Raw genomic sequence first — 27,006 nt, 5'->3', positions numbered from 1 at the left:
TGTGTCCTGGGTGCCCTCAACCTTGAGTCTTGAGGACATTTTCTGACTTTTTCTGGGAGACCAAGCACCTAGAACAGCCACTAATGCGTCGCACCCTGACAGGGTTACGGTATTGGTGAAGGAAAAGTGAAGTGGACACAGGAGTTGCACATATGATAATTCAAGTTTGTTTGAGTGTTTCAGTACTAGGCATGTTTTCCAAACCTTTAATCATTCTTATGCCTCTTCTCCAAACCCTCTCCAGTTTATACAAGTCAAGAAGGATGCTGATGAACTGGAGAGGGTTTAGAGAAGAATCACAAGAATACTTATAGAATTGAAAAACATACCCTATCGTGAATGACCCTGGGAGCACACTCTGTTTAGTTTAACAAAGAGGAGGTTAAGGAGTGATGAGCAGAGTCTGTAAGTACCTACATGAGGAACAGAAATGTGATCATGGAGGGCTCCACAGTTTAGCACAAAAAGATAACAAGATCCAATGGCTGGAAGTTGAAGCTAGACAAATTCAGACTAGAAGGAAGCTGCATAATTTTAATAGTGAGGGTAATTAACCATTGGAACAATTTACCAAGGATCGTGGTGGATTCTTCATCATTGGAAATTTTTAAATCAAGACTGAGTGTTTTTTCTAAAAGATCTGCTCTAGTTTAAAGTAGAAATTAATTCAGGAAGGTCCTATGGCCTGGGTTACACTGGAGGTGAGACTAAAATGATCAGAATTGTCTCTTCTGGCATTATAATCTATAAAGGAATATTAATGCCAATTATTATTGGGAAACAGTTACAAAAGGAGTAAGAATTAAGGCCATGTCTACACTACTACTTTTGTCGGTAGGACTTACATTGCTCTGGGATTTGAAAAAAACAGTCCCTGAGCCACATAAGTTACCCAACAGAAGTGCTGGTGTGGACAGTGTTATGTCGGTGAGAGAGCATCTCCGTCGGACAGAGTTGCCGCCGCTCGTGGAGATGGTTTTATGATGCTGATGGGAGAGCTCTCTCCCATCGGCATAGAGTGGCTACAAGCCATCGTACAGCTGCGTAGCTGCCTCAGTACAGCTGTGTCTGTGTACGCTCTCTAGTGTAGATGTGACCTAAGAGGGTTAATTCACAATGGACCAGATTTCCAAACGTGCTCAGCACACAGCAGCTCCCATTGTTCTGAGCGGGAGCTGTTTGGCACTTGTGAAAATCTGGCCAGTTTCTTTAGCCATCTAAATGGGAGCTGAGCTCTTCTGAAAATCTGCCCAAAGGTCTCTGAGGAACGTCTGTGAGCAAAGGGACACATTACCTGAAATAAAATTCTCCAGGGTAGCTTTAGGGCCTGTCCATAGAGACTGACTGACCATGTGAGGAACTATATTACAGCGCAATGGCCTCTCACCTGTGCTGTACTCAGGATTGCCTGGATGGAGGTGCTTGGACCACGTTATTGAATCATGTTGAAGCCCTCTCCAGCTGACATTCAGGTCATCTTCATTAGAGTCCTTCGGCTGGTCTCTGTTAATTTCTGATGTTTTTCTTTGGATTCTGTTGCTTTGTACTGGTTTTTCAAGGATCAGTGGCCCCCCTAACCAGCAGAGCCATTGCTTTGTTCCAAAACCTAGTTGGCCAACTGGAACCATTTGAAAGTTTTCAACTGGAATTTCTACTTGAGTTGATATTTTCAGGAGAATCCAAAGACTAAGGAAAAAGAGGCTGATTTGCATCCTGGAACATTGAATGCAGAATACAGATGGGTGGGCGATCTCCTCAAGGAAGCAGTCTCATGGCAACTTTAGCTTGGAGAGACTGGGGACTGAAGGACAGGAGAGCTGATGGGCAAATCCTTACAATTTCCACCAATGTCAGGTGCCTGGCTTGCCAGCTAGAGCTCAAGAAACCCATGTTTTCTCTTCCTCACTATCCCTAGAGCTGTGTAGAAAATAACTGTAAAGGTGATCTTGCTGTGAGTGACGAATAATAATAAAACAGGACTCAGTCCCCCTCCTCCCCCAGCTCATTTTTTCCCTGTTCGTATTCTATATTAGAAATATCAGGTAATGATCTTGCTCTTTTTTCTGGAGGACTTGGGCAATCTTTGGAAGACATGGAATGGAGGTTGCTGCTCTCCCAATCCCCAATTGAGGCAGCGAGGATGTGGAGTTTTAGGATTAGAAAGCTGCAGCTCTGGTTTTGGTCTCCAGCTGTGATGTTCGAGGTGCCCCAAGGACTGCAAAAGTCCTCCAAGAATCAGGTCTTGTTTCTAAGAAGAAGTGGAAGCAAACATTTTGAGGTTCTTTTTGTATATCTCAAACACCGCTTTAAATAATTAATTATTGCTTTCTAGTTCATCTTTAAAGCAATGTCACCTTATTGCCATGCAATTAACTAGCATTTGGTGGCACTAATAGAAATAAATTAAATAACTGACTTGTGTGCCTCTTGGCTTATGCCATAAATGATTAATTGTGCCCAGCAGCACCATGGGGAACTCACTTTTCTTGGGGTAACTGATCTACAGAAACCGTTAAATGAATGGATGTCAAGATGGCCTTTTAACTTCATTATCCAGGGAAAATTGTGTGCCGTGTCTATGATTTACTGGTGCCGCTAGACACAGCAATATTAAAACAGCAGCGTGTCCCAAAGGAAGCACAGGTGGAAGAGTGTTGGGGTGTTTTATCTGGGCTGAGGAACAAAGAAGACAGTAGAATCAGGAACTTCTACTTGAGCCTTCATAAATGACAAGCAGGGGCTCCCTGCAGAGAGTACAGACCTTGGAAAGCAACATTCCAAAATAACTCCCCAAGAGTAATGAGGTTACTCTGAAAAGCCCAGCCCAAATTCTGTTCTCACTCCTAAGAAAATCTGGAATGCTCCATTGGAGTCAATAGATTTACTCTGGCATAACTGAGAGCAGAATTTAGTTTGAGGTCACAAGAACGTGCAGAGTCTCCTGTGGCCTGCGTCTCCTCTCACACTGGTTTTAAACAAATTCGCACAGGTGTGAGAGGAGAATCAGGTCCTTTACAATTTCCACACTATGCAGAAGTAACTCAGTGTAGGATGACTGCTGGGGCACTAAACTATCTTCTGAACTCCTGATTGTTACAAACTAGTAATTAAAAAGAGCAAAAAGATAATGTTTGCTGTTTAGCCCTAATGCTTCTATCACCTAATTTTTAAATGATGAATACTATCATTTTTTAAATGCGAGGGTAGTCCAAGTTTAAGGCAGTCATTCTCTGGGCAAGCTATTCCGTCTGGTTTTATTCCAACTCAGTCCTGAATTTATTTTTTCAGGGTTCATACTAGGCCATTCAGCATGACTTCCATTAAGGCATCCTATCTTACACAATGGCTGGCAGACTCTTAAGACTTTAAAAGGAACAAATCTTTAAACTGAAATGCCAAACTGACTCCCTCTGATCTGGACATTCTGCTGTTTTGGCAGATTCAGTACAGTCCAGTCTGGGGTTTGGTAACCAGGTATAAATGATACAGAAATGGGCCGGGGGTTATATAATGAGTGAATGGCAGGAGCTGCTGTTGGAGCTGAATTAGCATAGGCTTTCTGGTACAAGTTGGTATGTATATCAGCCTTTTGATTCAACTTTGAATATTGGCTTGAAACTCTAACGATGGTAAAAATTACCCAGTAAATAATATTTGGGGACAAAATGGTTCTAAATTTAAGAATTTCACTCCTTTCATGTATTATTTCTCCCCCACCCTCTCACCCCGCTCCCCACTTGTGAATTATTTTGTATAAAGCACCTAAGATAAGTTCATTGTCACAATCTCTATTGCCTTGGTGTTTTGGTGAAAGCTGTATTAGAGCAGTATTCAGGACTGTATTTGTGTGGTTTAAACTATATTACCCTTTGAAATTTACAGCCATATCTGTATTCTGCATTCGGTCTGTCCTCTCATACCAGTTTATATACCCATCCTGTCATCTGTAATCTTCCTGGCATTTTATGAAGGACTTCAGGTTGGGAGACATATGCTGGAAGTCTCATGCGGCCAGTAGTTAATCATAATTAGAGTTTCTAAAAATTACAGATGATAAATTTTCTAACACAAAAGGTATTGCACCCAACATGAGGTAACTGTTTTGGATCTCATTATGATGGATCAAGATAAATTAATCACTGAATTGGAAGTTGGTTGTTGCTTAGGACTGGTGATCTAACCTGATTACGTTCAACATGGGCAAACAGAAGACAATCCCAACCAACAATAGATAGATTTGGTACGTCAAATAGGCTAATTTCACAAATCTGAAGAAAATTATGAGCAAATTTGGTTGAGAGGAAATATTTATACAGGAAAATGTGAATGAAAACTGGGAGTTCTTTAAGAAGAGCTTATTAGATGGCCAAAAAGCCATGATTCCACCATCAAGAAAGAGGACAACTTTGGTTAACAGACCATCCACGTTAAGTGGCAAAGTGAAGGCAGCAATTAAAAATAAAAAAGCCACACATAACTAATGGAAAAAGGGGGAAATAACTAACAATTGATATAATTTAGAAGATGTGAAGTGTAGAAAATGATAAGGGAAGCAAAGGGAAAAATCCATAGCTGGCAGGGCTAAAGACAATAAGGATTTTTTTAAAAGTATATTAGGAACAAAATAAATCCTAACAATGGTATAGGCTTATTATTCAGTGGAGATGGTAAAATTGTTAATAGTGATTCAGAAAAGGCAGAAGTGTTCAGTAAGAATTTCTGTTCTGTATTTGGAATGAAGCAGGTTGATGTACTTATATCACATCAAGATAATGAAGTACTTTCCAGTCCATTAGTAACTAATGCGGTTGTTAAACAACTTTTACTAGGAATAAAAAAATTAAATCATCAGGTCCAAATAACTTGAATCCAAGAGTCCTAAAAGAATTGGTGGAGGAGATGTCTGGCCCTCTGATGTTAATTTTTAACAAATCTTAGAATGCTGGGGAAATTCTAAAAGACTGAAAGAGTTCTAATATTGTGCCAATATTCAGAAAGGGCAAGCAGGATGATCCAGGGAACCATAGGCCAGTCCTGGACAAAATAAAGGAAAAGTTGATATGGGATTCAGTTGATAAAGAATTAAAAGGATAGGACTATAATTAATGCCAGTCAACATAATTTTTATGGAAAATAGATCTTGTCAAACAAACCTGATTTCATTCTTTAAGAAGATTACAGGTGCAGTGTATAAAGGTAGCTGCATGGGTGTAATAGACTTTTGTAAGAGGGTTTGGCTAAAAATTAGCACTGTTCAGTATCAATAAAGCACACTTAAAATGGATTAAGAATTGGCAAACTGACAGATCTCCTTAAAGAATGAAATCAGGTTTGTTTGACAAGCCCTATTTTCCATTAAAATTATGTTGACTGGCATTAATTGTATTCCTATCCTTTAATTCATCATTGTTCGTCAAATGGGGGTGTATCTACTGGAGTTCTACAGGGATCCGTACTAGGCCTGATGCTATTCAACATTTTCATCAAATCATATGGAAATATAGAATCACTGTTGATAAAATTTGCGGATGACAAAGGTTGGTGGAGTAGTAAATAATCATGAAGACAAGGCAGGCAGAACAATCTGGGTCCCTTGGTAAGTTGGGTCCATTCAGACAAATTGTGTTTTAACAGCCAAAGTAAAGTTATGCATCTAAGAACAAGGAATGCAGGTCATACCTACAGAATGAGATACTGTATCCAGGAAAACAGGGACTCTGAAAAAGGTTTAAGGGTTGGAGTGGACAAGCAAGTCAATATGACCTGCCAGTGTGATGCTGTGACAAAAAGGCAAATATGATCCCTAGATATGTAAACAGGGGAGTAGGCGTAAGGAGATGATTTTACCTCTGTAAATGGCACTGGTGAGACAGATACTGGAATACTGCGTCCAGCTCTGGAGTCCACATTCTAAAACAGCTGTTGAGAAACTGGAGAGGGTGCAGAAAAGAGCCACAAAAATTAATCGAGAGCTGGAAAAAATGCCTTACAGAGTTCAATCTGACTTAAAGAGCTCAATCTGTTTAGGTTATCCTAAAGACGATTCAGGCCTGAGCTACAGCCAAATGTGTCCCACAGAGATGTAAAGAATGCAGACCCTTGAGAGATGTAGTTAAGCTGGCCTAAAACCAGTGTAGACACTGCTAGATGGATGGAAGAAATCTTCCATCAGCCTAGCTACTGTGTGTTGAGAGGTCTACACTGCAGCACTAGAGTGCTGTAACTGCAGCGCTGCAGCTGTGGTGTCTGTCACATAGACATGCCCTGAGAGGTGACATGATTACAGGTTATAAGTACCTTTGGGGAGAGAAATACCAGGGATTAAAGAGCTCCTTAATTTAGCAGAGGCTATAACAAGTACCGATGGCTGGAAGATGAAGCCAGACAAATTCAAGTTAGAAACCAGGCACCCATTTTTAACAGTGAAGGAGATTGTTCATTGGAACAAAATACCAAGGGAAGTGGTGGATTCTTCATCTCTTGATGTCTTGAAATCAAGAATAGATGCCTTTCTGGCAGATGCTTTATGCAAACACAAGTTATTGGGCTCAGTGCAGGGGTAACGGTGAAATTTAATGGCCTGTGGTATATCAGAAGTCAGATGGATGATAACTGTATGAATGGCTTGCTTTGAATGAATGTATTTTTTTTATTATTATAATTAACCGTAACACTGAGGATAGTAAAAACTGGAATGAATCTTAAAAGCTTTTAGATTGGGTAGGTCATGACAAACATTTTTTCCCAGAGTAGATTTCCCAGGCTTTGTAAAATAGCAGTGTGTGCTCAGTGCACTGTCCAAGTACAAACAAAACAATTTGATGCCAAAACTTGGGCTGAGTGAGACAAACCATGCTGCAGAGATGTGAAACGAGGCCCTAATCCTTTGGTGTTATTGATGATCACACGGAATTTTATGTAAGACTAATGGTATTAACCCTGGTGCCTTGGGCAAATTACAGTCTACCTCCCTAAACTCCTCCTGTGTTTTTAGTTGAACATAATATTCTTTATTTCCTGTCCCAAACTGTCGTGTTGTGTTGCAATGTGCTGCTAAACAGCTCTGTGTTCCCTGAGAGGCTGCTGTGGTGCCAAGAGAGGCCGATCCCTAGCTATCTGGTACCCTTCTTCACTGTAATGTTGTGCAGCTTGCTTCATTGTTTTTAATAAAGTGCTTGGAGATATTCAGAAGTGCAACGTATTGTCAATGCTAGTGAACACACTCCTAGTCTCTGGTGCATATTAACCACTGGCACACCGCTAATATGGCCCACTTGCTTTAGTCTGGAACTGAGCATACTGAATAAGTGGGGTCAGTATTCCTCCAACATTCATATACTTCTGCCTTTATTAAGTTACGTTTCTTCCTGACCATTGTGAACCACATGTGAATCAAAGGACTGGATGTGTTCAGTCTGCTGTTGTCAGGATATGGACTCTTCCCAACAGAATGACAAGCAGCATGTAACTTCTCCCCCCAATAAAATCCTAAACAAGCCCAGATCTCAACCTGTTTAGTGAGTCTATAAAAAAGCCTTCCACAAGGATCAACAAATCTGTAAAGATGTGGTGCTGCAAAATTACAACACAGCTTATTTTTTATTACATGGTATGTTTTCCATACAGTGGGCTTAATGTATCTAACGCAGTGTGTCCAATACAAGCAAAATGCTTCATAGCCAATAAATCTATGTAGGCTCTGTATCCAGCTCCGCCGTAGACTTGCTATGGGATCTTGGTAAAGTCACATACATTCTGTATATTTCAGTTTCCCCGTCTCTAAAATGCAGATAACAAAACCTCAGAGAGGGGTTGTGAAGCCAAGTTCACTAATGTCTGTAAAGCTCTTTGAGGGCCTTGCATGGAAGTGGTTTAAAAGTGCCAAGTCTTAAAGAAGAGGAGACTCTAAGGTTCTGCTTTTTAACCCTGATCTTTGAATTTCCACACTCACTTTTGCATGTGCATCTATTAAACCCACTAAAGTAGGCTTGCACCAGGTTTGGTTGCACACACCATGAAATTTAAGCACCAAATGATCTCATATACATGTATAAAACGACTGTGCAGCCACCTTTGTGTAATAAGCTGTGCTTACAAATGGGAATGTTCAAAACCAGAATGGGGCTTGGGACTGGCTAAAATGTTGGCCTTAAATGATTCAGTTCCGTACCTTCTAATAGCTACTGTGTTGAAATTACTTGATTCTGTTTTCTGTGGCCAAGAAATATGCGGCACCATTTAAGAGTTCTTCTATCCTTGTCAGTTCCTATCACAATGTAAACATACCACCAGGTGGTGTGCATGAATACTCAGAGTGAAATTGATAGGAGACAGAAGAACTTGGAATTTCCATATTTGCTCAGACCCTTGGTTCTTATAGAATAGCGCTGAGACTTTGGGAGTGCCCAATACCTGATATTTCCAGAGAAGGCAGCCTGACCCCCAAAACAATCCTTTCCCTCCTCTTTCAGACGATGGTGATCAGTTTGCACCCTGGAGGATGAAGCTGCATTTCCTTTGTCTCTCTTTATTTTAGCTCCTAGAAGTGATGATTTTATGATTATTTATTAATAACTCTTATTTTTAAAGAAAGATGGAATTATAACTAAGGGTGAACAAGCTAAAGCACATGATGCAACCCACAGCCCACCAGAAAGTTTCATGGACCTTCTATTTCCTGACTTCCCTAAGCTATGGAATGCCATAGACGTTCAGCTACAAGGATGATGTGAAAATAGATTATCCTGCTAGTAGTCTTTGACTACGGCTGTCTCTCAGCAACTTGCTTTCTAGTGACACTCTCACCCCCTTTTCCTTACTGGCTTCATTCATAAAAGGTTTGCATTTTTTAAAGCTAATTCTCTAGGAGGGTTCAGTAGTGATATAGAATCTAATGCAGTGAGGTCCATCTTTTTATTTAGCCTACTTAGCCAGAGGCACAAGGACATCAAGTGACTTGCACAAGATTGCTCAGTGAGTCAGTGACTGCTCTGGGATGAGAATCAAGATCCTCCTAGCTCTCAGTCTTTTGCACTAGTCACTAGATTCAGGACCTATATCAATCAACAAACACATCTGTTAAATGAAGCTGCTGGGTAAGGGCTCGGACTGAGGTTTGTACCTTCATTTGAGGGCGGCCTTGGTAGTTCTTGTGGAACTTTGCCCTGGGAAACTATGAAAGATGTAGTCAGTGTATATCTAAAAGCTGTATCTGTTCTTATCGATTTAATATGCATATATACACATCCAAGTGTGCTAGGTGCTTTACAGACAAAAAGCACAACACAGCTCCTGTTGGGAAGATCTTTTGCTAAAGCTCCGATGCTACAGGCTGTTTCAGGCAAGAAGACCCCAGTGGGGAGCCCCCCCAGGGTTTCTGCAGGGGTGGCTTCTTGTACCCATGTGAAATAGCTTTCAGCTGCTGGGCCTGAATGAACAAGTCACAAAGGAGTGGGAGAAGGAAGCAGTGTGAAATAATATTTTTAATTATTATGATTTTACTTATTTCCTTTTTAAAAAATCCTTTAAAAACTAACTCCTGGTCCTTACTACTACAGGGATTATTGTTACTGAACCTGTATTGAACTGCCTGGCCCTTCCCCCTGGATCCAGAAATAGCTACCTAAAGATACATTAGATAAAATTTGATAAATGCCTAATTAATTTAGGAGCCTAAATCTCATGGGGACTTGAACTCCTAAATCACATAGGCGTTTTGAAAATTTTACCAATTTTCAGATAGTTTAGGCCCCAGATTAAGGTTTGGTATGAAAGAGGAGTTCTCATATGACCAGAGACAATCTCAAATATTTATTTGAGGGCCGTGTGAAATGCATTTGAACTAGAGCTGTCAAGCGATTAACAAAATTAATCACGATTAATTACACTGTTAAACAATAATAAAATACCATTTACTGAAATTTTTTTGATATTTTCTACATTTTCAAATATATTGATTTAAATTACAACACAGAATTCAAAGTGTACAGTGCTCACTTTATATTATTTTTTATTATAAATATTTGCACTGTAAAAAACAAAAGAAATAGTATTTTTCAATTCACTTAATACAAGTACTGTAGTGCAATATGTTTATCATGAAAGTTGAACTTACAAATTTAGAATTATGTACAAAAAAACCCTGCACTCAAAAATAAAACAGTGTAAAACTTTAGCGCCTACAAATCCACTCAGTCCTACTTCTTGTTTAGACAATCGCTCAAACAAGTTTGACTACATTTGCAGGAGATAATGCTGCCCACTTCATGTTTATAATGTCACCTGAAAATGAGAACAGGAGTTCGCATGGCACTGTTGTAGACAGCGTCACAAGATATTTATGTGCCAGATGCACTGAAGATTCATATGTCCCTTCATGCTTCGGCCACCATTCCAGGGGACATGCGTCCATTCAGATGATGAGTTCTGCTTGATATCAATCCAAAGCAGTGCGAACTGACGCATGTTCATTTTCATCATCTGAGTCAGATGCCACCAACAGGAGGTTGGTTTTATTTTTTGGTGGTTCAGGTTCTGTAGTTTCCGCATTGGAGTGTTGCTCTTTTAACTCTTCTGAAAGCATGTTCCACATCTCCTCCCTCTCAGATGTTGGAAGGTACCTCAGATTTTAAACCTTGGGTCAAGTGCTGTAGCTATCTTTAGAAATCTCACATTGGTACCTTCTTTGCGTTTTGCTTTGCTTTCAGTGAAAGTGTTCTTAAAATGAACAACATGTGGTGGGTCATCATCTGAGACTGCTATAACATTACATATATGGCAGAATGCGGGTGAAATAGAGCAGGAGACATGCAATTCCCTCCCAAGGAGTTCAGTCAAAATTTAATTAACACTTTTTTTTTTAAATGAGCATCAGCAGCATGGAAGCATGTCCCCTGGAATGGTGGCCGAAGCATGAAGGGACATATGAATCTTTAATGCATCTGGCACATAAATATCTTGTGACGCTATCTACAACAGTGCCATGCGAACTCCTGTTCTCATTTTCAGGTGACATTGTAAACATGAAGTGGGCAGCATTATCTCCTGCAAATGTTTCCGAACTTGTTTGAGCGATTGGCTAAACAAGAAGTAGGACTGAGTGGAGTTGTAGACGCTTAAGTTTTACATTGTTTTATTTTTGAGTGCAGTTATGTAACAAAAAAAATATACATTTGTAAATTACACTTTCACGATAAAGAGATTGCACTACAGCACTTGTATGAGATGAATTGAAAAATACTATTTCTTTTGTTTATTATTTTTACAGTGCAAATATTTGTAATGAAAAAACATAATATAAAGTGAGCACTGTACACTTGGTATTCTATGTTAACTGAAATCAATATATTTGAAAATGTAGAAGAACATCCAAAAATATTTAATACATTTTAATTGGTATTCTATTGTTTAACAGTGCGATTAAAAGTGCAATTAATCGTGATTATTTTTATCACAATTTTTTTGAGTTAGTCGTGTGAGTTAACTGCGATTAATCAACAGCCCTAATTTGAGATCATTGTACCTGCAGAATGCAACAATGGGGAACTGCACATGCATCTACCCTTAGTGTGCATGGTCACACTATTGGTATGCACAACTGCAGGGTTTTGCACATGCAAAGGGTGGGTTTTCATTTTACCAAATCCACCCATTTTACCCGCCCTTGGAAATGGGGACCAAAATGTCAGTGTAAACAAGATAACCCTTCTTCTAGCCTGTTAGAAACCAAAACACAGCAGCTTGGTTGTGCATGAGGCCCAGAAACTGAAACAGACTATAATCAGGAAATGAAACTAGCTAGCGTAGTTTGAAGCTGAGGGAAGAACAAAGAGTAAACAAAAAGGGCACAAATGTCAAGGGGGACATTTGGGATGAAATCCTGGCCCCATTGAAGTCAATGGCAAAACACACATTGATTTAAATGGGGTTAGGATTTCATCTTAGATTTTTAAAAGTCTTTTTAATTTTAATAATAATAAGAAATGCAGGCAAAGACTTAAACACAGAAGATATTATGACCATGCCCACTTAAACTGAAAATGCTCAATGTAAGTGGCATTGCTTTATGTAATCAGAACTGAAATAATCTTTTCTTGAGCTATTTCCATGCCATAGTCAGCCCAGGGGCTGGACTTGACTTCTCGAGGCCCCTTCCAGCCCTATGTTTCTATAAGGACAGCCCATATAAGGAGTGTCCTCTTCCCCAGCAATGTATGTCATAATGCTCGGGGACAGACACTGAGTGGGGGCACAGCAGGAATAAGGGTGTAAGAAGCCTTTCTCGCTGCATGCCATATCCAGGCAGTATCTATTTCTGTGCTACCCAAGGGCAAAGATGATCCCTCCTTGCACCCCGTGGAACAGGGCCCAAACTGGGAGTGGAGAGTAGTGATACTCCCCTAGGCTCCACCCACAAGCCAAGCCCTGCCTATATGGGACACTAAAATGAACTACCTCTCACAGCAGGTTGGGCAGGTGTTTAAAATATGATCATACATGCTCTGGTGGGCTCGGTCTCAGCAGGATTTGTATATGTTCATGGGCAGGGCCAGAAGATGGCAAAGGTACAATAAACAGCCCCCGGTCCCAGAGCCATGAAATGTCAGAGTCTCAGCTATCATTTAAAAAAAGCCAATTGTTTCTAGCCCATGTAACTGCGAAGAAAAGCTCGAAAATGTGACCTAGCTGATGCAGTGACAGGCTCCAGCAGAGGGAGAAGCAGCCGCCGTTAGAACTGGGAAGTAAGCTGCCTGACACCACACTCTCCACCAGACCAGACAAGGCCCCCATCACACCCAGGCTGATTGGGGGTTATGTCTGGATGCCCTATGGGGCTTTGCAGGATTGGTTCCCCTTGGTGGGGGTCACATAACCACTTGACCTCTGTTCCTCCCCTCTGGCCTTTTGGCTCTACAAGTCAGATTGGAGGGGAAAAAGGTTGTGGTGTCTCCCAAGCAACATCCACTTGCATCACCAAACAGAGTTGTCAGTAAATTGTGCAGATATTCATAATAAGCTCGTCTCTCTTTTTTCTGACATGTTTTGCTCAGCAGTGAAATAGTTAATGTTGAAATATAAATCATCATACCTGGCCATTGGTGTTAACACTCCACTGAGAATAATGTAGTCATTCATACCTCTCAGTGTGTAATGGGCTGTTTGTAGACTCAGCCAGACATCACCATATTTGGGTCAAGTTTTTAAGGATTTCTTCTCAACCCTACCAGCTGAAGACTTCAAAAAATAAAAAAGGAAAGCTGAGATTCTGGAGCACAAGGTGCCAGTCTCGGAATAAGTAACGGGTCACTGGCCTGGGCCAGTTAGAATCCTGCCCGGGGGTGGGGGGTGAACAAACATAAGAACAGCCATACTGGGTCAGACCAATGGTCCGTTTAGCCCAGTATCCTGTCTTCTGATAGTGGCCAATGCCAGGTGCTTCAGAGGGTATGAACAGAACAGGCAATTATCGAGTGCCATCCCATCGTCCAGTCCCAGCTTCTGGCAGTTGGAGGTTTAGGGACACCCAGAACATGGGGCTGCATCCCTGACCATCTTGCCTAATAGTCATGGAACTTATCTAATTCATTTTTGAACCCAGTTATATTTTTGGGTTTCACAACATCCCCTGGCAATGAGTTCTAAAGGTTGATTGTGCGCTGTGTGAAGAAATACTTCCTTCTGTTTTAAATCTGCTGCCTGTTAATTTAATTGGGTGATGCCTGGTTCTTGTGTTATGTGAAGGAGTAAAGGGAGACTGTAGGTGGGGAGAAGGACACACTTCAGCATCCTCAGGCATGGTGGGGCAGCTGTGCTCTCCCTGAGACACAACCTCTCCCAGAGCTGTGGTGGGGCACTGTGGCTACATACACCCAGTGCAAGGCCCATGAAGTACATTTGAGACCTTTAAGTGGCAGGCTGTTTCTGCCTGAGGAACTGCTACAATTGAGATTGTACATTTAAAAAGTGATGTGAATCATTCCGTTCCTTGCAAACTAAGGGGTTGTCACATCCACATCCATCCCCACCCCAATCCCCCCACACAAATATTGCTGCGCTTGTGGGGGCAGCAATATCCCAGAAGGGACTCAGTAGGGGAAAAACAAGTATTAGGATCCCTGGTCCTTCCTCCCGCTTATAGGCTGTGACTGCCTAGTCCAGGTTCCTCCAGTGAAATGGTAGCTTGCCCTGGTGCACCATTCCTGCTGGCTGATTGTGTCACCAGGATCACTTAGCTTGCAGAACATAGGCAGTGACTCTAACCCTAGATTTCTCACTTCACCTAGGAGTTTTCAAACTCCCCCCCACCCCACCATGTAATATGTTACTTCCGTCAGTGTTCATCTGACTGGATCCATGGACCCCAGTAACTTGGGGAGCCCTTTCTGGTGGGTCCCAGGACAACCAGAAAAGATGGAGATTGCAGTGGGAAAGGTTGGGAGAGCAGAGCATGGTTGGTTCACAAGACTATACCATGTAATTTTCTATAGAATGGCACTGCCCTGAGCACCCCTCTGTAGCATGGCTGTTGGAATTGATCTCATTGCTGCTTTGTATTTTTCCATGGTTACAGTCTCAGTGTAACACTCCTGTCTTTTCTCCTGAATGACAATACCTTAACAGGTAGTAGCTATTTCCATGTCACTGTTTCTCACTGGCCAGTCCCCGCCCTCTGGCCCTTTCCCAGTGTGGGCAGCTGTGCCTTTCCCCCGGTCTTCCCGTCTCTCTTTCGCACAGAGCCTGTCGCTGGGTATTGTGTCGCTCCCTGCACAGTGTGTGTATTATGCTGCCTGCTCAGGAGGTGTGTTTCCCCCCAGACTCCAGGATTTCTCTCTGGACACCGCCTCGCCCTGCAGGGTTCCAGCCCGGGGCTCTCACGAGGCACTCAGCCCAGGCGGCCTGGCTGTCGCGTTAGAAAATGGATGGGTTCTTTCTGCTCCTCCCCACAGCGCCTGTCTCTCCGCGTCCCCCCCGTGTCCCGCCCCCCACGAGCAGCGGGGCTCCCCGCCCGGGTCCGTCTGTCCCTGCAGCGCGCCCCTCCGCCCCCGCCCCCGCTCCCGCTCCCCCCGGGCCGGGAGTGACGCGCTCCGCAGCGCCAGCCCCTCTCCGCGGGCAGCAGCTGGTTGTCAGCCGCTCCGGAGCGCGGCCAGGCCAGCGTCCCCTCCCGTCCCCGCAGCGAGCCGCCGGGCTGGCGCAGGCCGGCAGGCCCCAGGCGCGGCCCCGGCCCCGGCCCCGCAGCAGGTAGGAGCTGGTGGCCCGCGGGTGGGACACGGGGCCGGGGGGGGGGTGGTTCGATTGTAACCCCCAGGCTGGGCGTCGGGGGAGCACAACTGCCCCCTGCCGGGCCCGGGGGGGGGGGGGCGCCCCGCTGGCTGGGGGCGTTCCGGGGCCACCTGGCTCTCGGGGGAAAGGGAGTGAGTGTCTTGGGGGTGGGCGCTCCGCGGGCGCTGCTGGTTGTTGGTGTGGAGGGGGCGCTAGGGGTGGGTTGGAGCGAGTTTTTCGGGGGGCGCACGGGTCACTGGGAGTTGAGGAGTTTGTTGGGGGGCGCACACGGGTTACTGGGAGTTGGGGGGTTTGTGGGGGCATACAGGGGTCACGGAGTTGAGGGGTTTGTTGGGGACGTACAGGGGTCACTGGGAGTTGGAGGGGGCTGTGGGGGGCATACAGGGGTCACAGTTGAGGGGTTTGTGGGGGGCGCATAGGGGTCACTGGGAGTTGAAGGGGGTTTGTTAGGGGTGCCCAGGGGTCACTGGGAGTTGAGGGGTTTGTTGGGGGTGCACACAGATCACTAGGAGGGTTGGAGGGTGTTATCTGAAGGTTGCACACTTCACTGTGGGGTTGGACGTGCACACAGGTCAGTGAGGTGGATGGTGTTTGGGTGGCGTGAGTTGCAGCGAGTTTGTTGGGGTGTGCACAAGCTGTTGGGGGGTTGTTTGCACAGGTCCCTGGATTTGGATGATGGAGGACGGGCGCTGGGGATGTGTGCCCCGAGGGTTGGATGGGGTATGCTGGATGCCTATGCTCAGGTCCCTGGAGTTGTTTGGGTGCATGGACACAGGTCGCTGGGGGTGTGAGCCCTGGTCAGGTGGTTGCATGGGCATGGCAGGAAGGGGTGGATGTTGGGGATGAAGGGTTTCATGGCGGGTGCCGTATGTTGAGGGGGTTGCAGGGAAGGGGGGTGAGCGCTCTGGGAGGGGGTACACCCTGCACAGTAATGCACTGCTGGGGGGAGGGGCTGCCTAGCGGGGGTGCATGGACTGGCGCGGGGAGATTGCGGGCTACGGTTGTGGTTGCGGGGCGCATGGTGAGTGTCCTGTGCCGGTTGCGGGGTTCGGGGGGGGCACCGCTCGGCCTAGGGGCGTGCAGATCGCGTGGGCCCGTTTGTGCCTGCGGGGGGAGGGAGATTTTGCCGTTTTTTAAACTCGCCCTCTGCGTTCTGATTCCATCTCCCCCGATTTCAAACCGAACCCGGCTGGCGGGGGCTCCTCCTCCCTCCCTGCTCCTCTTTCCCGGGAAGTTCTCATTAGCGTCTCTAATTAGCATTATTCCTGGAGAAAGGTTAAGGTTAGAGCGTCCTTCCCTTATCGGGAGAGCAGCCTCCCCCTTCCCCGGAAGAGCACAAAAGCACAGAAAGAAAGTGGGAGGAGGCAGATCAATGGGGGAAGCTACAGACCCATTAATTCACAGGGAACCTTTCTCCCTCTCTGAAACATCGATTTTCCCTTTCCCTGGTGCAGAGGGCACAAGAATAATATCACGCTGCTGCACCTAGAAGGGGCTCTGGGCTCTAACATTTCACTGTCTCTGCGCCTGATTTTCCTCCCATTTCTGGGGAGGGATTGTGCTGAAAATAGCTTTCTCCCTAGAGGTAAAGCCCTACTTATGGGTCAATCCCTGCTTCATGCTGAAACCCCAGCCTGCCAGGGCTGGAGCTATTTACACACATGCTCAGAGGGATTTGCCTCACTAATCTATTTATTTACATATATTTGGATCAGTATAAATGGAAAGAAAGAAACTCCCTTCCTTGCAGAGTTCACATTTCACACTGCATAGATCTGAGACCTACCTGTGTGTGCAGACACTACATTGGAAATAATGTTACAAACAAATAAACAACCTTTTCACTCTTTAGGCACCTTGCTTATTTCCTGTATTTGGCTCATATTATACAATGGAAAAAGGATAGTAAATTTCACTTGTTCATAGTTCCTAGCCAGTTTCACTTTTACATTCTCAGGTATTAGGCCAATATTCCCTTGTTTTGGTGGGAAACAGGGTGGGGGAAGGATTGTTGGAATCTGTTTTTGCCCTGCTTGCCACTGCCGTGAAAATATATTGACTGAAATGTTCCTATTGATTATATGTTGTGCAGAAATATGTTTTCACAAAACTTTGCTTGTGGGTCTAGATTGGACTTGGCAACATCTCTGTGCTACCCATATACTCAGACCATCCCATTTTGGATAATTTTTTACTGTGTCCATGGAAGACTAAAGTACCCTTTCATTCTGAGGGATTTATGGGCTAGGAGGCTTAATTATGTCCTTTCATATAAAATCAAATGCTAGTTTGATTTTGACCAAGATCTGTTTCCATGAAGGTGGATTGAAGACTTGCACCTTCAGAGTATTCAGAAATATATAATGTTAATAGTACCGGGCAGTAGCTGTAGTTGCTTGGAAAATTCACACTTTCCCCCTCAGTATCCTATACTAGCAGTTTTTCAACCTTGTTTCATTTGCGGACCCCTACAAATTTTCAAATGGAGATGCAGCCCTCTTTGGAAATCTTAGACATAGTCTGCAGATCCCCAGGGGCCTGCGGACCACAGGTTGACAACTGCAGTCCTATACCCCTTGTTCAGCACCTCCCAAATGAACAGCAAGAGCACCTGAAGATTTCACCCAACCCAGAGGGCAAAAATTCAGAATCTGTTGCAAGAATGGCTGCTCCTCTTTGCCTTGGGTAATGACATCTGGAATGTGCATGTGCTCTTTAGTAACACTCTCTTTTGGGTCTTTTTCCCCGAAGAAAAGAACGCTCTTAGGAAGGAGGGAAAACATAGGACAACAGAACTCATGAATTTTCCCTTTTCATGTAAAATATTCAGCTAGATCTTGTCTCACCTGATTTGGGGAACTAGTAAGAACGAATTCTTGTTTTTTCATGTCCGAGCAAGGGCTAAGCAGCTTCTTTCCCCTTACTCGCTAGAAGAGAATGATCTTGTGTGATAGAGAATAACAGGATTTACAGTGAATAAGAACTCTAGTCAAGCTGATAGGAAGGGCATTCATAATATAGTCTTGGTTTGTAATGTACAGAAATAGGCACCAGAGCTCATGGATTCCTAACTCTGAAACTGAATTGAATCAACAATACTTCAGCTTTCTTGGACTCTGCGGTGCATTATTTGGCTGCTACAATATCCAGTGCCTTTGACCTGAGGAGTTTTATCTTCCATTATTAAGCCTTTCTGTGAACTGAAGTGGTTAAGTTAGGGTCAGATGTGGTTCAGTACCTTCTTGGCATGCTCAGAAGGCTGTGTTTAATGCTTGCTGACATGAAGATGAGGCTACCCTTTTGGTAGAGTATTCCCCAAGACTGATACTACCTTCAAGGTGGCCAGCAGGAGGTGCCATCCTTCAAGACAATATTCTGGTAGCATTCTCCCAAGTTGCTGCTGATGATGTGTACAGGTAAAGCAGCTACAAAGGCAGGCAATCATGCCACATTTAGTTGATTCTAAAAAGGTAGCTGACTCTACTGTCAAACTAACACTGGCATATGGTAACTGTGCTTGTCACCTGTTTGATCGAGGCTGAGCAATTGATATTTCCATTAAAGTAAACAATCACCACCCTAGATTTTGGTTTCTGGAGTCCACAGAAAGAACAGGCCAGGGTAGTGTGTCATGGCAAAAAAAAGTAGGGGTATACTTATAAATAAAATCAGATAACCTCAAAAAGAAAATAAGCAACACAGCATTAACAGTTCTCAGATTCTGTACAATAAATTGTGATATAGAGGGTGTAACTGGCTTTGGAAGCATTTGCAAACCAGTTCCAGAGAAACTGAGCCTAGTTGTAAAATAAGCAGGTTACTGATATCGCCTGCATATATTTACAAGGCACAGTTACAAGAAGAGCTTTCCTACCCTGCTCAGTTTCAGCCTGTGGTGTGAAAGGTTATTCTCCAAGAAGTTCTGCAGAGAAAAGGTTATTCATGAAAAAGGGAATCATTGTGTGGTGATTAAAGCACAAGATGGAGTTCTGTGATCTAGATTCTGTTCCTGGATCTGCCACCAACTCACTCTGAGGTCTTCAGCAAGTCACTGCAGCTGTTGGTGACTCAGTTTCTTCAGTTCTGAAATAGGAATACTATTGCTCTAATTCAAAGAGAAGTGGTGGGGCTTAAAATTGACGAATGTTTGTAAAGTGCTTGAGAGTTCTTGAATTAAAGCTACTACAGATGTGCAAAGTATTATTAATATTGCACATGCATTTTCTTTTGCTAACTAGAATAGATATGTAGACCAAATCCGTCTGTAGAGCAGATGTGAATATTGGACTGGAGATGAGGAGAGTATAGTGATGTTTTTCCAAGTCCCTTGCTGTGCCTGGAGTCCTTGTTCACATATTTGGGTGTGGCCCTGTGAATATACCCGACAGGCACTTGCTTTGCCTTTCAGAAAGGAAGCTGCACAAATATTTCATGACCCCTAATCATTCAATCCCATGAACACTAGAAATGAAGCAATAGAACTTTACTGCAGTGTGAGAAGATCTCTCCTGAGAGCTGGAAAGGGGAGGGATAAGGGAGTGGGAGGGGGGAAGGAAGGTTAGGTTAGGAAGGAGGGAGAGAGAGAGAAAGAAAAAGAGATTGTGCTAGCTGATTAGGGCAGCTGCTGTCGCTTTCATCTGTGTCATGACTGGCATGGTACGGGTGAAGAGAAGGCAAATCTGGAGCCAGGCTGTGGTAATGGACTGTGTTCTTTTTATAATGAAAGTTTCATTTGAAGTTTGTTTACAGGAAAGAAGAAATTAGCAGAGCGATTCTCCTGAGAATACGGAGAGGAAAAGAATGAGCTGCCTGACTCGCAGGCTGAAAGGGAGTGGAAGGGCAGATTATATTTACCGTATTGCTCTGAATTGTAGCTGGTGCTGCCGTTCAAAAATGTCACTTAAGCTGATGAGGAGTCAATAAGCAGCTCCATTGTCCAGTCACAGGATTGGTATACAGAGCAAAATTAAGAGGGCATTTTTCCATCAGATATTTTGAACTTGCTTGTTTCATTAGTTTTGACACCATACTGTGTATTGGGTGCACAAGCCTTTTTGTGCTGCAGCCAGAAAAAGCTGACATGGAAGTTATTACTGGAGTCATAGCTGGGGAAAAAAGCTGTAGGGTATTGTTTGGATAGGTTGGATAGGCCTCAAATCACTGGAATCTTTGCTGCCATAAGGAGGGCACTGCCAGGAGTCATTGCTGGCATTGATAGGAAGTCACAGAGCTCAGGGCCTTATTTGCTTTGACAGGATACTCTGATGAGGAAGTTTGCACGGGTGGCAGTTGGAGTACTAGCTCGTAGTGACAGGATACTGCTAAGGGGCATCTTAAATTGCTAAAGCCAGGACTTGTGTTAGCAGGGCAGCAAAGGAAGATGCTTCCTCTCGCAGCCATGACTCTGGGCTGTGTTGCAGTTTGGAGAAAGACTGGAAGAGCACTGGGGGCTAAGCAGCCCTCAGGGCAGCATTGTTTGTGTGCTGCTGAAAGGAACTTCTCATGGGCCATTGTGTGTGGTTGTGATAGGACACTGTTCCGAGTTAGCTTTGGGTGATGTATTAATTGGATACTACCAAGAGGCAATTCCCATTGCTGGCTTTACGGATGGTATTGATGCAGGACCCCTGTGCTGCAGTCACACTGCTAGATCTGCATGCTGTGGAAATGGGGCACTGCTGCCAGGAAGTTAATCCTGCTGGAGTCTTTACATGTAAATGCTCTTGTTCTCCCAGTTGGAACCTTATGCAGCAGGTCCAGGCTGAAAAAGGTGCGGAGATAAGCATAGAATTAATGGAGGAGGTTGTCTGCCTCTGCAAGGTTCTACCTCAATAGCATGCTCTTTTTGCTGATAGGTCATATTAGAGACTGCTAATCATGCCCTGAGTCTTACTGGACTTCAGTCATTTACAGCTGGGTCAGTTTCTTGCTCGATATCTCTCAGGTAAATTAATGCTTTGGATAACAGGCCAATGTATTGCACTGAGGGCATTTTATATGTAATCCAGCGTTTCACAATACACTTCTACCCCAATATAAAACGCTGTCCTCGGGAGCCAAAAAATCTTACCGTGTTATAGGTGAAACCGCATTATAATCGAACTTGCTTTGATCTGCTGGCGTGCGCAGCCCCGCCCCCCTGGAGCACTGCTTTACCGTGTTATAGCTGAATTCGTGTTATATCAGGTGGTGTTATATTGGGGTAGAGGTGTACAATGATAGGAAAGATGCTGTGTTTACATGTGTGCATAAACATACATACTAGAACCCAGTATCCCGTGGGTGAGCTTGTGGATGCTGAGGCAGGGCAGTCTCCTCTAGAATTTGCACCTGAAAGATATTTTCTTAAGCATGGGCCTGGCCATTTTCATTCAGCCCACAAGATGCACTCTGAGCCCAGGCCTTCTCTTGAGGTGGATTGGCCAGATGGGAAGCTGTGAGCAGCAGGAGACCTTGGCATTTAGTCTGTCTAATTTAAGGTAATTGTTCCAGATTAAGCTTTGTAAGGATGCCCAAATACCACAGTGATGGGCACCCTATGAATACCATATTTTTATATATATATATATGTTAGCAGTGAAATATCCCCTTCCAGTTCAGTCTGTGTAAGAGGAGGATATTTTTAGTATGTCTATACTGAAAAAAAACAAATAACCCCCCCCCCCCACCACCACCACCGCGGCGGCAGTTCTCAGACCCCGAGTCTACAGATACTCGGGGTTAAAGGTAGCACAGTAGACATTCCTGCTCTGGCTGGAGCCAGGCTCTGAAACCCAGGGAGGGGAGTGGGTCTTAGAGCCCAACCAGGAACATCTACACTGCTATTTTTAACGCTGTAGTGAGAGCTCTGCCTGTCTGGGTCTGTAGACCAAGCTCTGACACTCACTGCCACAGGGTTGTTGTTGTTCTGGTTTGTTTTTTTGCAGTGTCGACATACATTACCTATCATGAAACTAGGGGTATCAGATTAAAACTTTTAGAGAATATTTAAAGTCAAAGAACACATACATTGTTGAATAGGCATTGTTAGTCCCCGGCCGAATTTGTCAAAAATGATGTTATAACCATGAATTGGAAATGAAGACGGAGAGAAAAGTTGTATGGATCTTAGCCAAAATGCCAAGAAAAAGTGCTCTCTGTTTACCCTGTGTGTGTCCTGTTGAAACCAAGCTGCCATAGGTTTGTAAGCATGAACATGCTTCTGCCTGGGTTCTGTTAGTGTATGGCCATGCTTGGCTGAAAGTTGCGTGCTGTAGCACTGGCATGTGAGCATGAGTGTGCCTGTGTCCTGATAGTGTGAGAGTGCACGTGTGGTTACACGGTGTAGCTCTGCCCTGTGTATGATTTTACAAGTCTTCAAGCTGAGGCTGTAGAGAAGCTGTAAATTCCAGGAAACTCCCTCTGAGGCACAACTCAGTGAGGAGGCAGTTGGGGGAGGGAGCAGGCTAACACCAGCAATTCCTGCCCTGAGCGAGCAGATGGCTCTTCAGGGACAAGGAAGGAAGAAAGTTCAAACCTGTTCTTAGAGAAGTTTTTTTTGTTTGTTTGTTTTTTTTAATTGTGAACAAAAGTCTTCCAGAGGCAGAGCAGCTTTACAAGGTGCAGGTGCTGGTTGGAGGGGCACTCACTTAATGCAAGGAAGAGGAGTGGGGATTGGTATTTTGCTCGTATGCTGGAGGGAAATGGAGAGGCTACAAGCCTGTGAAAAGTTGTTTTAAACACTAGGCAATAGTAGCTAAAGCAGAAAGTGGCTCTGGGCGTGTGTTCAGTGGCTCCAGCCCACAGCATTGGATGGGGTCTCTGTCTTATTTTGGGAGGGAACAAGAGAGAAGGCAGATAGAGGAACCATTACAGCAAATGCGTTACACATCCCCATGTTATCGGTGCTTCCTTCATAACTGTGTTGCTGTGGCCTTGGCTTGGAAGGCCAACTCTGAGGTTCCTTAGCTGCTCCTTTCATTCAGAATCTCACTGCTGCTTTTATAAGGATGATTTTGAAATCCAGTGGCTGACCTTTCTGGCTCTGGAAGCTATCCAAGGGCTGTCTCTTGAAGCACAGTAAAAGTTAGAAAGGAGGAAGAGAAAGAATGTCCTTTCAGTTGTGGGAGTGGGAGAGAGGAATTTAATCTATGCCATAGGAAAAGCAGTGGCATTGCCGAGTGAGGATGTCCATAACTTCAGAAATGGCTCGTTCCCTCCTCAGAGCGGGCAGTTTTCAGAGCAGCAGGACGAGTGAATAGAGCATTATTTGTAATTTAAAAAAATGCAGGCTACACTCCTGCTGCAAAAAGCAAGGGTGCATTTCACTCTATCATGGTGTTGCGTGTGGTTCATACATGCTTGTACTGGAGAGTGGAAGATCCTCCAGGTCACATCTTGGCTTACCCAACTCCATGGGTTTTTCTCTGCTGTTAGACATGCTTTCCTGTAGAGGACCCCCGAAAATGGGGGCTCTACAGATGTTTCTGGATCATGCCTGGGCTCGCTATTCCCCCTCAGGTCCCATTTGCATCACTTTCATGGTGTTACTGTGGCTTCTTTGGTATCTTTGGCTCTGGCCCTGCTGAAAAGTCCCAGGAATCTGCAGGCAGATCCAAGGGCCTGTGAAGCCCTTGAAGATCCTAGTCTCATGCTGAAAGCCAGGGATTAAGCCGTTAGGCTGCAGGTTCTTAGACCCTCTCCACACTACAGGCATATCCCCTGCTGCTGTGTATGGGCATATCTTCATGGAAGTCAGAGCTGGTCTGCAGATTTTCACCAGTGGCTGATGTGGCCTGACCCTTCCTGCTCCGTTAGAGAAATGGTGGTGATATTGTTTGGATGTGCATTTTTTGTTTTTAGACACAACGTTCAGTCTAGTACATTTCAAAACCACTTTAACAAAGTCACACCCTGTCTGCGCCACTGGCACAGCTGTTTATCTGCCATGGACACACTGCAGTGTCGATGGAGATTAAAGGGTAAACTCCAGGGCTCAGCCATCCGCTCCTACAGGATGCAAGCTCTTTCTAATTGTCCTCAATTACAGACTGTGCCATTCCTCAGGCACGTCTTCAAACAGGAAGCAGAGCACTGGTGCTCTCCGCAGGGGAAATGCTGCCTAGCCCAGAGCATGCTGGGAAGGGCTATTTTCAGAGTCCCTGAATGCCAGGAGGTGAACACATTTCTTTGGGGATGCAGGAGCTGCTGCACCCTCAAAGGGATGTGGTCAGGAGCTTCAAAACCAAAGCAGATTTAACCCTTTCCTGTTTGCTTTTAGGATGAGACATCGGTGAGCAGTGAGGATTTTGATATGAATGACTCCACATGGATCTCAGCTGACCAGCATCTTAACTCCAGTTTGAGCCCCAGTCAGGACGAGAGCATGCGCAGCCCTCAGAATCTCCACAGCCAGGAGGATGGTGAGTGCTCCTGATGTCCGTGGGGCAGGGGAAGGGAGGACTTGCACATCTTTGGCATAGGCTGTTTTTAGACAGTCATTAAACTTTAACTGCTCCATTTTGATCAGGTGTCCCACCTGGGAGCTGGATTTCCTAGCAGCAAGTGCACAGGGACTGCACTGGAGTGAGGCCCCTCCTGTTAGTACCACCTGGAACTAGTGTACTTTCCATCTCTCTCTCTGCTGCTGGTACCTGTCTGGTGATACTCTGTTGCAGGGCTCTGCGGTTTGGGGCATCACAATGTTGTTCTAAGTTTTTCATGAATCCAGATAGTGAGATAAGAGACTCTTCCTGCGACAAGAGGCAACAGAGTCACCATGAAATGCACTGGGCACACTTGTTCCTAGAGCTGAACTCATTGGCAGGGCTAGAATCAGAAGTTACATCACATACAAGCTCTGAGCACTGATTTAATCTGCCATAGAGTGCCCACTCTAAGATGCAGAAGGTGCAGAGGGACGGACAAGGGAGCATGGCGAGGCCCTGGGATATGGGCTTCTCAGCCAGAAGCACTCGGTTGAGTTACACATTTCGGAGTGGTTTTGATCCCCAAGAAGCTGGACACTCAGCAGTGAGAATGGGATACACAGGGGAGAAGTGGGGGTATCTGCCTGGGTAGTGGAGGTAATTAAGAAGAGTCAAAGTTGAGCAGCGTGGAATGTATGGGAGGAGGCAGGCTGGTAAGGAGGGGTGTTGTGCTAGTTCTGTGAAACATGTTAGCTTTAAAAAAGTAAATAAGGGGTGAAAGTCTGAGTTCAGGTCAAAGTTCATCTCCATGGTATTAGAATGAGAGTCAGACTACTGACTCTGCCCAGTTCTCAGTGGCTGAATCCCTCATTGTCTCCAGAGGGCTCTGTGCAGAGGCAGTTTGAGAGCAGATAGGAAGTGGACGTATCTTGGGGTAACTCAGATCAAGTTAGTGTTGCTTTAAGAGAAGGGACTGGAAAACCACCCTGGACTGCGGGAAAGAAAGGGCTTTTGTGCCAGCATATCTGCCTGGCATGGGTTTTAGCCACTCATGGCCAGAGGCAGAGTGTTGGTGCCCTGGTGCTTTCGCCACTTAGATACACTGGGGCAAGTTTGGTTTATGTTGCAAAGCTGCTGTTTTGAGAAACTGCTGTTTTTAGAGATAGCAGTGCCTGGCCAGTAGTCTTACTGCTGCCTGTGTGAGGATGTGAAACTTGCCTGCTCTGCAGGGTGTCCCGGTGTCAGTGGTAGCAGACAGTCTAGCACTTCTCGTCTCCTTATGAATATGTTGCCAAGCCCTGTACAGTCCAATTGCAGCACGGTAGGTGGAAGGACCTGTTGAGGTTAACAGCTTGTTGTCACATCATTCCCAAGTGCCTCTGAAGTGATGCTTAGAAGGGCTTGGCTGCATGGCATCAGGCTGTGCCATCATCTGTTGCCCTTAGCAGTCTATTCTTCAGCACATACTACCCGCCACACCTATGGTTCTAGGCTGGTATTTCTCTACATCCACTGTACTTTGCATCTCTGGTGACAGAGAACATTTCCCAGCCCATGGTTTGTGATGCAGCATTGCATTCCAATGCCTGTCACTCAGGAATGCTCTAGAATGAAATGCTTTGGATCCCTTTCCCCAGTGCTGCAGTATGCAAAAGGACAACGCTTTAGGCAGGAGCTTAAGATTTCTTCACTGAGACTAAAGTTCTGTCTCTTTCCCCCCTCCCACACACACTTTGGAAATTGTGAGTATCATGGGAACAACACTTCTCTCTCCAGGGGCAAGTATCCTTTTCTCAAGGATGCACAGCCCCAAAATCTCTACACCCCGGAGGCTGTATTTTTGTGGGGCTGTCATGGTGCAGGTGTCAGTATAGAGCAAGGGGAGGAAGGGCTGCAGTTCTTTGGCACAAAAGGTTTCTAATCACTCGTTAAATGTTAAGTGTTCCATTTCAGTCAGGCTCCACACCTATGGTTTCTGCCTAGAGAAACCCTCTCTTCTGTAGCTCCTTTCATTCCGTTCAGGGGGTGAGTTTAAACCGTACATGTGATTTCTTCTCCCCGGTCGAGTCTGTGCACGTGCCTCAGGGGCTCTCTCATATGGGTAGGGGGAGGAGAGGAATGGAATATACAGGAATAGCAGATCAGAGGTGATAGAGACAAAGAATAAGCATGCTGGCTGTGGAGGACACTTGAATTGAAACCAGATGATTGGGGTCTCCATTAGACTGTCCGATACTATGGAATTTTATAGGACTGACTAAATTAGGGATGATTCCGTATTTCCAGTGAATACCAATGGCCCATATCACATGCTGGAGTG

At 44.7% G+C, this 27,006-nt stretch overlaps 1 protein-coding gene across 4 annotated transcripts in view; it reads left to right on the top strand.

The window, feature by feature from the left end:
• The window catches only part of NOL4L (nucleolar protein 4 like), a 96,111-nt gene that overhangs the window by 43,753 nt on the left and 25,352 nt on the right, over positions 1-27,006 (top strand). Inside the window, exons 1-2 of one of the 4 annotated variants that reach the window (XM_050918285.1) lie at positions 15,164-15,237; positions 24,539-24,680. In XM_050918285.1, the coding sequence (XP_050774242.1) occupies positions 24,572-24,680 (109 nt within the window). In that variant the 5' untranslated portion in view covers positions 15,164-15,237; positions 24,539-24,571. Of the gene's footprint in view, positions 1-15,163; positions 15,238-19,889; positions 19,975-24,265; positions 24,434-24,538; positions 24,681-27,006 lie in introns of those variants that run through there. The other 3 variants (XM_050918284.1, XM_050918283.1, XM_050918282.1) reach the window with 3 other exon arrangements.

The sequence above is a fragment of the Gopherus flavomarginatus genome, chromosome 11 (assembly GCF_025201925.1).
Source record: "Gopherus flavomarginatus isolate rGopFla2 chromosome 11, rGopFla2.mat.asm, whole genome shotgun sequence".
Lineage (NCBI taxonomy): Eukaryota > Metazoa > Chordata > Testudines > Testudinidae > Gopherus > Gopherus flavomarginatus.
The sequence above is the reverse complement of the archived record's forward strand: the minus strand, read 5'-3'. Positions and strand labels throughout refer to the sequence as shown.